Here is a 12348-nt window from a genome sequence, read left to right as displayed (position 1 = left end):
TCCTTCCCTTCCTTCCTTCCTTCCTTCCTTCCTTCCTTCCTTCCTTCCTCCTTGCAGATCCCCATCTCGGGCCTGTTATTGTTGTGCAGTCATTAGCATTAGCATGCTTATTAGCATGCGCTCCATTTGCAGCTGTGCTTGGTGAGCGTAGCCGCGACTGTGGTTTCCTATATGAGACTTTGCACGTTCACCTTTAGACTGGAAGCGTTGGTCACCTGCTCTGGTCACCAAACTCGACCAGTTAACCAGAACATTGGCCCAAAAGGGGGAGGAGCTCGGCTTAAAAGCATGTTTGCGTAACTTCAAGGAGTGTTGGTTGACGTTTAACGACGCTCGTGTTGATCTGTGACTTTCACATTTCCCTCATCATCAAACCAAAATAGCAGCGATCTGCAGATCTTTAACCTTTAGTCTTGGCAGAAACCACCCGGCAGGAGACCAGAAGCTGGAGAGCCCAGAACATGATACCAGCCGGGGCCTCTGCTGTCCCTGTCCATGGACCCGGCCCAGCATGAATCCGGCTCCCACGGCGGAACACAGCCATCATCCTGCTGCCTCGGAGGGACCAGACAATATGTCGTGTGTCGTCCGTTCAGGAGGTCAGCCAAGAATGTGACCTTTCCACCAGCCAGGGGAACCGGATCCTGGGCCCTGGAGGCCAGAGCGCCTGTGGTGTCCTGCTGCTGCAGGACTGCACCACTGATGGGGTCCGTCAGCTCCGCCTTGGGCTGCTGCTGCTTCCTCCGCCCCTGTTGCCCCCGGTCAGCAGCAGGAACCTGCCCCCGGTCAGCAGGAACCTGCCCCCGGCCTGCAGCAGGAACCTGCCCCCGGTCAGCAGCAGGAACCCGCCCCCAGTCAGCAGGAACCTGCCCCCGGCCTGCAGGAACCTGCCCCTGGTCAGCAGGAACCCGCCCCGGTCAGCAGCAGGAACCCGCCCCCGGTCTGCAGCAGGAACCTGCCCCCGGTCAGCAGCAGGAACCTGCCCCCGGTCTGCAGCAGGAACCTGCCCCCGGTCTGCAGCAGGAACCCGCCCCCGGTCAGCAGCAAGGAACCCGCCCCCGGTCTGCAGCAGGAACCCGCCCCCAGTCAGCAGGAACCCGCCCCCGGTCAGCAGCAGGAACCCGCCCCCGGTCTGCAGCAGGAACCCGCCCCCAGTCAGCAGGAACCCGCCCCCAGTCAGCAGGAACCTGCCCCCGGTCGCAGCAGGAACCCGCCCCGGTCAGCAGCAGCAGGAGGAACCTGCCCCGGTTGCAGCAGGAACCCGCCCCCGTCAGCAGCAGGAACCTGCCCCCGGCCTGCAGCAGGAACCCGCCCCCGGTCAGCAGGAACCGCCCCCGGTCAGCAGGAACCGCCCCACTCTTGAATCTATGCTCCTCCTCATTATGGAGCCTTTCTTCATGAGCACATATCATCTACAGAACATCAGTAGTGGGGAGCAAGGTAAAGCTGAGGTCAGTTCTGTTGGACCCACCCTGACTCGTGCCTCGGTGAGGTTGGTCCACACTGCGATCTCCTCCCTGGTGCTCATGTCAGGGTAGCGGTTCCTCTGGAACGTGGCTTCCAGCTCCTGGAGCTGCTGGCTGGTGAAATGAGTCCTCTGCCGCCTCTGTTTCTTCTTCAGAGAACCGTCCTCAGCACCGGACTCATCCAGCTGGTTCTGGTGGGATTTCTCTGTGTCTGTCATCACACAGATGGAGAAACAACTTAATGGGCAGAAGAGGAGCTCCACATGTTCCTCATTAAGTTCCTCACCAAGTTTTTTAACTGATAAAAGTCCCATTTAAAAATTTGAAATGTTATTTTAGAAGAGAAACTCCTAAAAATGAGAAGATATTACAGATTTCTTCAACTTCTCTGCGTGTTGTAATGTTGGTCATTAGCCAGTGTTTGAAATAAATAAAATATAATGTTTTAATAAAGGTGAATCACAGAAAGTTTGTGGCAGAAATGTACAATTTACAATATAGATCCTCACAAACTGGATTCTTTTAGATCAACTGGAAACATTGTGGTTTGTTCAGGTCAGTTATGATGACTGACTTCCTTTGATGAGCTTCCTGCCCTGGGCTTTAATCACATGTAGTCTGAGCACAACAGCACTGAGCAGGAGGGTTGTGATGGAGGGTTGTGATGGAGGGTTGTGATGCAGGGTTGTGATGCAGGGTTGTGATGGAGGGTTGTGATGGAGGGTTGTGATGCAGGGTTGTGATGGAGGGTTGTGATGGAGGGTTGTGATGCAGGGTTGTGATGGAGGGTTGTGATGGGGTTTGTGATGGAGGGTTGTGGTGGAGGGTTGTGATGCAGGGTTGTGGTGGAGGGTTGTGATGCAGGGTTGTGATGGAGGGTTGTGATGCAGGGTTGTGATGGAGGGTTGTGATGGAGGGTTGTGTGATGGAGGGTTGTGATGCAGGGTTGTGATGGAGGTTGTGATGGAGGGTTGTGATGCAGGGTTGTTGTGATGGAGGGTTGTTGTGATGGAGGGTTGTGATGCAGGGTTGTGATGGAGGGTTGTGATGGAGGGTTGTGATGCAGGGTTGTGATGGAGGGTTGTGATGCAGGGTTGTGATGGAGGGTTGTGATGGAGGGTTGTGATGCAGGGTTGTGATGGAGGGTTGTGATGCAGGGTTGTGATGCAGGGTTGTGATGCAGGGTTGTGATGGAGGGTTGTGATGGAGGGTTGTTATGCAGGGTTGTGGTGGAGGGTTGTGATGCAGGGTTGTGATGGAGGGTTGTGATGGAGGGTTGTGTGATGCAGGGTTGTGATGGAGGGTTGTGATGGAGGGTTGTGATGCAGGGTTGTGATGGAGGGTTGTGATGCAGGGTTGTGATGGAGGGTTGTGATGGAGGGTTGTGATGCAGGGTTGTGATGGAGGGTTGTGATGCAGGGTTGTGATGGAGGGTTGTGATGGAGGGTTGTGATGGAGGGTTGTGATGCAGGGTTGTGATGCAGGGTTGTGATGCAGGTTTGTGATGGAGGGTTGTGATGCAGGGTTGTGATGCAGGGTTGTGATGGAGGGTTGTGATGCAGGGTTGTGATGGAGGGTTGTGATGGAGGGTTGTGGTGGAGGGTTGTGATGGAGGGTTGTGATGCAGGGTTGTGATGGAGGATTGTGATGCAGGGTTGTGGTGGAGGGTTGTGATGCAGGGTTGTGATGGAGGATTGTGATGCAGGGTTGTGGTGGAGGGTTGTGATGGAGGGTTGTGATGCAGGGTTGTGATGGAGGGTTGTGGTGGAGGGTTGTGATGCAGGGTTGTGATGGAGGGTTGTGATGCAGGGTGTGATGCAGGGTTGTGTGATGGAGGGTTGTGGTGGAGGGTTGTGATGGAGGGTGTGATGGAGGGTTGTGATGGAGGGTTGTGGTGGAGGGTTGTGGTGGAGGGTTGTGATGGAGGATTGTGATGCAGGGTTGTGATGGAGGGTTGTGATGCAGGGTTGTGATGGAGGGTTGTGATGGAGGGTTGTGGTGGAGGGTTGTGATGCAGGGTTGTGATGGAGGGTTGTGATGCAGGGTTGTGATGCAGGGTTGTGATGGAGGGTTGTGATGCAGGGTGTGATGCAGGGTTGTGATGCAGGGTTGTGATGGAGGGTTGTGATGGAGGGTTGTGATGGAGGGTTGTGATGGAGGGTTGTGATGCAGGGTTGTGGTGGAGGGTTGTGATGCAGGGTTGTGGTGGAGGGTTGTGATGCAGGGTTGTGATGCAGGGTTGTGATGCAGGGTTGTGATGGAGGGTTGTGATGCAGGGTTGTGATGGAGGGTTGTGATGGAGGGTTGTGATGCAGGGTTGTGATGCAGGGTTGTGATGCAGGGTTGTGATGGAGTAAAATGGTAAAATACATAATTATCTGCTAGCATAAATATTGACGGGGTTAAATATAAACTGAAACATTTTCCAACTTAGTTCCGCACAGAGGGAGGAGCTTCCTGTCCCGGATGGCTGAATCAAGAGGAAAACTGGATTTCTGTCCGACCTCTGTCCTACGTCTGTCATACGTCTGTCCTCCTTCTGTCCTACTTCTGTCCTCCGTTTGTCCTACTTCTGTCCTCCGTCTGTCCTCCGTCTGTCCTCCGTCTGTCCTACGTCTGTCCTCTGTCTGTCCTCCGTCTGTCCTACTTCTGTCCTCCGTCTGTCCTCCGTCTGTCCTACTTCTGTCCTCCGTCTGTCCTCCGTTTGTCCTACTTCTGTCCTCCGTCTGTCCTCCGTCTGTCCTACTTCTGTCCTACTTCTGTCCTCCGTCTGTCCTCCGTCTGTCCTACTTCTGTCCTCCGTCTGTCCTCCTTCTGTCCTACGTCTGTCCTACGTCTGTCCTCTGTCTGTCCTATGTCTGTCCTCCATCTGTCCTCCGTCTGTCCTACTTCTGTCCTCTGTCTGTCCTCCGTCTGTCCTCCGTCTGTCCTACGTCTGTCCTCTGTCTGTCCTCCGTCTGTCCTACTTCTGTCCTCCGTCTGTCCTCCGTCTGTCCTACTTCTGTCCTCCGTCTGTCCTCCGTTTGTCCTACTTCTGTCCTCCGTCTGTCCTCCGTTTGTCCTACTTCTGTCCTCCGTCTGTCCTACGTCTGTCCTACGTCTGTCCTCCGTCTGTCCTACTTCTGTCCTCCGTCTGTCCTACTTCTGTCCTACTTCTGTCCTCCTTCTGTCCTACGTCTGTCCTCTGTCTGTCCTATGTCTGTCCTCCATCTGTCCTCCGTCTGTCCTACGTCTGTCCTCCGTCTGTCCTCCGTCTGTCCTCCGTCTGTCATGATAATGAGCTGGTGCTCTCAGCAGACTGTTTGGTCCAGAACCTGCAGACCGACCCGGTCTGGCTCTGGGACGCCACTATTGTGACACCCTTCACCTCCTGTGCTGATCCCTGCTGGATCATATTGTCAGATCAAACATCATGAGAAATCCCTCCATCCCTCAGGGTGTGAACTGACGAGCGCCTGGCTGACGTTGCCAAGAGAATGACCCCCCCCCCCCCCCCCCCCCGAAGGACCACACATCCATGTTATGTCTGCTGGGACCGTCCTCGGCCAGATCCTGTTCAATCGGAGGACCTCACAGAAAGCAGTAAAATTAGCTGGGCAGCTAATCCTGTGGATCAGGCCTTTGTGATTGGGGCAAGTCGGCTGTGTTTGGTGAAGGCTTAGCTCCTGCAGCCGTTGGAAATGATCAGCAGGGTTTATAAAGAGGCTCCACGGGGCCGCTGGCAAAACCAATAATGGCAGGCTGAGGCTGTTATCTGGCAGTAAACCGACACTGCGTAAGCTAGCACTTAAGGCCAAAGTCCAGCTACAATAGAGCGAAAAGGGCAGCCTTTAAAAGCTAGGCGCTAACCTACAATAAGAGCAATCGCACTAATAATGTGCTGACATGACAAAGGGCCTCCAAGGTCACCCAGGAGGCCTGAGGAACACAACCACAAGTTGCTCTCAGTGCCCAACATCTGGAGAGGCAGTGACGGACGTGCGTGCACAGATCGTGTTTTTAATGGCGGAACCGACGAACGCTGTAAAAAAAACAATGAAAAAAGATCTAGAAAATGGGGAAACTATTCAACAAGAACAGAGTCAGAAAGAGTCTTTTTATGTGTCTATTTAGAATTAACGAAAGGAATTCATCATCTTTTCTTTTTTATTTTGTTCTATTTTATTGCAAAGGAAGAAATACTGTTAATCAATTAATCTGTTAATCAATTAATCTGTTAATCAATTAATCTGTTAATCGATTCTTTTCTCGAGCCGAAACAACACGTGTGAGATTTGATGGGTCTCAATAAAACGGGTAAAAACGAAATTCAGCCCAGACCCGTTTCTAACCCACCCAGACCCGTTTCTGACCAGCCCAGACCCGTTTCTAACCCACCAGACCCGTTTCTGACCAGCCCAGACCCGTTTCTAACCCACCCAGACCGTTTCTAACCCACCAGACCCGTTTCTGACCAGCCCAGACCCGTTTCTAACCCACCCAGACCCGTTTCTGACCAGCCCAGACCCGTTTCTAACCCACCCAGACCCGTTTCTGACCAGCCCAGACCCGTTTCTAACCCACCCAGACCCGTTTCTCTAACCCACCCAGACCGTTTCTAACCCACTCAGACCCGTTTCTGACCAGCCCAGACCCGTTTCTGACCAGCCCAGACCCGTTTCTAACCCACCCAGACCCGTTTCTGACCAGCCCAGACCCGTTTCTAACCCACTCAGACCCGTTTCTGACCAGCCCAGACCCGTTTCTAATCCACCCAGACCCGTTTCTGACCAGCCCAGACCCGTTTCTAACCCACCCAGACCCGTTTCTGACCAGCCCAGACCCGTTTCTAACCAACCCAGACCCGTTTCTGACCAGCCCAGACCCGTTTCTAACCCACCCAGACCCGTTTCTAACCAGTCCAGACCCGTTTCTGACCAGCCCAGACCCGTTTCTAACCAACCCAGACCCGTTTCTAACCAGTCCAGACCCGTTTCTAACCCACCCAGACCCGTTTCTGACCAGCCCAGACCCGTTTCTAACCAACCCAGACCCGTTTCTAACCAGCCCAGACCCGTTTCTAACCCACCCAGACCCGTTTCTAACCAGTCCAGACCCGTTTCTGACCAGCCCAGACCCGTTTCTGACCAGCCCAGACCCGTTTCTAACCCACCCAGACCCGTTTCTAACCCACTCAGACCCGTTTCTAACCAGTCCAGACCCGTTCTGACCAGCCCAGACCCGTTTCTAACCCACCCAGACCCGTTTCTAACCCACCCAGACCCGTTTCTAACCAGTCCAGACCCGTTTCTGACCAGCCCAGACCCGTTTCTAACCCACCCAGACCCGTTTGTAACCCACCCAGACCCGTTTGTAACCCACCCAGACCCGTTCTAACCCACCCAGACCCGTTTGTAACCCACCCAGACCCGTTTGTAACCCACCCAGACCCAGCACAGCAGCATCCAGCAGCATCATTCAGAGTATGATGACACCACCAGCAATAATAATCAGAACAACAACAATATTAATAATAATCGTAATAATAATAATAATAATTTTTAATTAATCCGTTATTATTCTAATTATAATTATTATTATAACCCTAACAACAAGACTAATAATGCTGTTTAGCTCAATGCTGCTCTCCGTTTTTTCGACCTGTATGAAATGAGGCGGAATTAAAAACCATAAAGTCAGAAAAGATCGGCTGTTGTCCCGTAAAAATGCGCAAAACTTATTAATAAAGAAGAAATAATTATTGCGGTCTGTTTACGCCTGTGATTGTGTTAATAATCAGAATAATCGAATAATAACGGCGACTAATTTTACTATTGCTACCACTTAATATAATAATAACAATAATAATAATAATAATATAATAATAATAACAGTAATGGTGATGATAATAGCAATAATAATAATAATAATAATAATAATAATAATGGTAATAATGGTAATAATGGTAATAATAATAATAATAACAATAATAATAATAATAATAACAGTAATGGTGATGATAATAACAATAATAACAATCATAATAATAATAATAATGGTAATAATGGTAATAATAATAATAACAATAATAATAATAATAATAATGGTAATAATGGTAATAATGGTAATAATAATAATAACAATAATAATAATAATAATAATAACAGTAATGGTGATGATAATAACAATAATAACAATCATAATAATAATAATAATGGTAATAATGGTAATAATAATAATAACAATAATAATAATAATAATAATAATAATAATACTCTATTGATTGTATACGTATTTTCCTAACCCTAACAAATATTTGCGATGACACCTGCGGTCAATGTGACTGCTTATTTCTAGAACATGAACCAAATCACACACACGCGCGCGCGCGCGCGCGCGCGCGGCTTTAGTGAACTCACCGCTGTGGTCCTGGCCTTTGCATCCCGGGTCGTGCTGCGGGGTCCCGGAGTCGGACAGCGACAGCGGGCTGCGGGCTTCATTGTCCGTTAGCAGGTTAAAATCCATAACCAGCCTCTGTAGACACACACACACACACACACACACACACACACACACACACACGCTGCATCTGAGATAATAATAAAAATAAAGTTCCTCTCAGTCAGGATTCACGGGGTTCCGAACGTGTCCAGAACGGGTCCCTCTCGTCGACAACGACACCGTGCGTGAGCCTGTTCCGTGCGTGAGCCTGTTCCGTGCGCGAGCCTGTTCCATACAAACCCGATGATATGCGGGGTGATCCGTCTCCCCGCGGTTCTGGTTCCGCATCTTTGTCCACATCAGGAGGTGGAGCAGCGGCTCTGTTCGAGTCCTTCACAGGTACGATCAGAACCGACACAGAACCGACATGTATTAAAGCTCCAGTACAACACCGACATTTGGAAACAATAATTGAACGTTATTACTTTATTCTCCATATCAACACAAAAACAAATTTAAAGCAACTTCATGGTGTAAAAAAATAGGTATTAAAGTCGAGCCCAACAACCATAAGAGTACAAATTTAAGCTCTTTAGAATAAAAACCAGCGTTGTCAGGGTTCTGATGAAAACTGGTCCATGTTGAAGCAGACGGTCCCCCCTCGTGGAGGTGCGCCGGTCCCCTCTCGTGGAGGTGCGCCGGTCCCCTCTCATGGAGGTGCGCCGGTCCCCCCTCGTGGAGGTGCGCCGGTCCCCTCTCGTGGAGGTGCGCCGGTCCCCTCTCATGGAGGTGCACCGGTCCCCCCTCATGGAGGTGCACCGGTCCCCCCTCATGGAGGTGCACCGGTCACCGGTCCCCTCTCATGAGGGGGGCACTGGGACCAGTCTGTCTGCCCTGCTGGCCTTATGGGAGCCAATCTGGAGTTCCCTATCTAAAGTCTATACCCCGCTGGCCTGCGTTTGCCTCCGGGCTGCTGGTCTGTGTGAGCCCGGCACCGACAGAACATGGGACGTGTGGGCGTGACGAGGCGACGGCGTTGGACCCTGATCTGTCCATCATCTACGGGCCTGAGAACACAGGCTGAGGCTAACTGAGGTCACTGACTGGTGCCTGCAGCCTTTAGAGACCCAGATTCAACATTTACGCCACCATTCTCTCAACAACCAGAGTTCATGACTGACCCCGACCCCAAAGGTCAGACCGACCTCGCCCCTGCTCCGGGTTGAGGGTGGAAGGTGCCCGCTGCTCCGAAAGATCAGCCTTCCCCTCCACGATAGCGAAGCATAGAAGATGAAGCTAAACTCCATCATTCTGACCAGGGGACGGGGGACGGAGGGACGGGGGGACGGGGGACGGAAGGGACAGGGGGACAGGGAGCGGGGGGACGGGGGACGGAGGGACGGAGGGACGGGAGCGGGGGGACGGGGGACGGAAGGGACAGGGGGACAGGGAGCGGGGGGACGGGGGACGGAGGGACGGAGGGACGGGAGCGGGGGGATGGAGGGATGGGGGGACGGGGGGCTGAGACGCTGGTGTCCGTGTGCTGCTGAGATCCGTCATTTTGTCCAGAACAAGGTGTCAGTATGCCCCCCCCCCACATGGGAGGGGTGATTATGTCCCCCCCCCCAGTATGAGTGACAGACTGTCAGTGGGCTGAGGCGGTTGTTGGAGATAAAGATTGATGGCTGGAAAAGTGAGAAGGTGTTTGAGACTCGCCTCATAAAACCTGAGGCTGTGTGTGTGTGTGTGTTGTGTGTGTGTGTGTGTGTGGGGGTAATTGGCAGTAAACACCCATGCGGGGGTATTTCTTTGTGCCCATGGAGCAGCAGGCGGCCATGATGGAGCCCCAGTTTGCATAACGACACCGATCTCATTAAATGAGGATCCGCTGACGATGATAAAAAGAGAATAAAAGGGCGTTTTGGGGAGATTGCCTCGTCCATCTGGGGGGTCGGGGGGGGGGTCGGGGGGGGCGACAGGCTGCTTCCATCCGCCACTGCAGACATCAGCAAGGGAATTATTCATAAACGCCCGGAGAATTAATTCCTGGGATTAGGAGTTGATTAAGACGTGTGTCACTTGGCTGTCTGAGAACTTATTAAGGTTCTCCTGGAGGAGCAGCAGATGGAATTCCAGCCGATGTTTGGAGATGATAATTTCTGCGCTCGTGGCGGAGCATTTGCATATGATTGAGGGCGCGAGGCCACGCGGCGCTGCGGCACGACCTGCTGCGGTCACACAGCCGCAGCACTTTGCTCCATCACTTCTGTACAAGCACCTCTGGATGCGACCCGAACCACTCCACATGTGCAGCGAACCGAGCCGGTTCCGCCTGAGACTTTGGTCCATTCATTTCTGCTCAGTTTCAATTCAAACGCACCACGGAGGTTCTGTCAAACTCAAAATGCGCGTCTGGACAGCGCAGAAAACTGCAGCGGAGCTCTAGTCCCGGCTGGGCCGCTCCGAGGGCCCCGCGGGCCCGCAGCAGGGCCCGCATCGGGACCCGCAGCAGGGCCCGCACCGGGACCCGCAGCAGGGCCCGCACCGGGACCCGCAGCAGGGCCCGCAGCAGGGCCCGCAGCGGGACCCGCAGCAGGGCCCGCACCAGGACCCGCAGCAGGGCCCGGAACAGGACCCGCAGCAGGAGCCGCTGTCCGCAGGCCGCCGCGTCAGCACTGAGGCCGCGGCGGCCTGCGGACAGCGGCTCCTTCCGCCCGACAAAGGTGCGAAAACACCACCGGCGCAAACACACGCGCACGAAGGCTGCGCATTAAAAAATAGTCCGTTCATACAAAACGAATAAAGGGCAGAAATATTGAAAAAGGCTGAAAATAGATTCAGTCATTGTGCAGCGATAAATTGGAGTTCTTTTACTCTGTAATAGCAGAGTTATTATTATTATTATTATTATTATTATTATTATTGTTATTATTATTATTATTATTGTTATTATTGTTATTATTATTGTTATTATTCACCTAATAATAATAGCAAAATTTCGATATTGTAATGAGACAATAATGTAAAACAAAACGTATACGTAATTCGTATATAATAATAATTATTATTAGTGTTATTATTATTATAGCAATAATAATAATAATAATAATAATAATAATGATAATAATAATCTAGCCGTACTGTTGTAAGATGTTTTATATCGATACTATCAATAATATCCGCGATACCGGTATTTATTATATAGTATTTATTATTATTATTATTATTATTATTATTATTATTAGTAGTAGTAGTATAGTAGTAGTAGTAGTAGTAGTAGTAGTAGTATTTGTGTTGTTCTAGTTTTTGCGTGATTGATCGTTTGCTGTGAACTCATCGGCTCGTTTAATCCGATGATTTACTGATATTCACACGCTCCTCTGGAAGGTTGCGGGTTCTCTTCCAGCCCCCGTCATGTGTCAGCTTCCTGAACAACTCCGAGTATTTCCGAGTATTTCTGAGTATTTCCGAGTATTTCCGAGTATTTCTGCGTATTTCCGAGTATTTCTGCACAGCACAATTGAAGGCGCATCAGTAGCTAGGAGGTGGTTACATGATCGCAGAGGGTCCGCAGGAACCAGTTTAAACGATTTTCAGAGCCGAAGCGCGCGGTGAGCGGCGGGCTGGAAACACATGACTTTAATGCTGTTTAAGGTCTCAGCTGGATCGGCTTTAATGGCTTTCATGGCTTTGGATGCCTGAACGGCTCGCTGCCTGTCGGCTCGACTCACTCCCACTAAAGGTAAAAGAACTCCGGTTGATGTCGGACTCGACAGACAGAAACAAGTTAGGATACGGTGACAAAAGTGTTTAAATCGATTTGAGACCTTTTCCCTCGCGAGCGTTTCATGGATCGAATGGATTTACGACACCAGATGATAAACCAAATAAGAAAAAAGCCCACGAGCAATAAGAGAGAGAGAGGGAGAGAGAGGACGGCGGTAAACAGCGGGATTAGGCGCACTTACATCGAATCCCGCTTTGATTAGAATAATCCGGAGAAAAGGCCGAGAGCTCTGGCGCGCGCTGATTGATGTCCTGACCTCTGGATTACTGATGACATGGGAAAAGTTCCTGGGCCAGACAACACCGGGAAAAGGCGTCAGGGTTCCGTTGTTGTTTCTCCTGTAATGCTGTCACACATGAGGGCTGACAGAGTCCGGCTTGATCCCGCGGTGGAGGAGGAGGAGGAGGAGGAGGAGCAGGAGGAGCAGGAGGAGGACCTGCTGCTAAATATTAGGTGTGACAGGTCCGCTGGAAAAGGACGGCCCCCTCCTCTCTCTCCCTCCCTCTCTCTCTGCCTGTGTGTGTGTGTGTGGTGTGTGTGTGTGTGTGTGTGTGTGTGTGTGTGTGTGTCTGCCTGCCTGTCTGTCTGTCCCCCCACCTCTCTGTCTCTCGCTTCATTTTTTGAGCTCACATGGGCCACAGACCGTCGCCTTCCATGAGTTCTGTAGAGGAGAGG

The 12348-nt window shown here is 51.3% G+C and overlaps 1 protein-coding gene across 1 annotated transcript; it reads right to left on the bottom strand.

The window, feature by feature from the left end:
* Positions 1 to 1322: 1322 nt before the first annotated feature.
* Positions 1323 to 12140, bottom strand: LOC130519752 (pituitary homeobox 3-like). The gene is made up of 3 exons (XM_057023299.1): positions 11855 to 12140; positions 7865 to 7979; positions 1323 to 1677 (listed from the first exon to the last, which is right to left on the bottom strand). Exons 2-3 carry the CDS (start codon positions 7968 to 7970, stop codon positions 1409 to 1411), a joined length of 375 nt encoding a protein of 124 aa, XP_056879279.1. The 5' UTR covers positions 7971 to 7979; positions 11855 to 12140; the 3' UTR covers positions 1323 to 1408.
* Between the last annotated feature and the right edge of the window lie 208 nt (positions 12141 to 12348).

Source organism: Takifugu flavidus, unplaced genomic scaffold (assembly GCF_003711565.1).
Source record: "Takifugu flavidus isolate HTHZ2018 unplaced genomic scaffold, ASM371156v2 ctg194, whole genome shotgun sequence".
In the NCBI taxonomy this organism is placed as follows: domain Eukaryota; kingdom Metazoa; phylum Chordata; class Actinopteri; order Tetraodontiformes; family Tetraodontidae; genus Takifugu; species Takifugu flavidus.
This window is presented reverse-complemented; position numbering and strand designations above follow the sequence as displayed.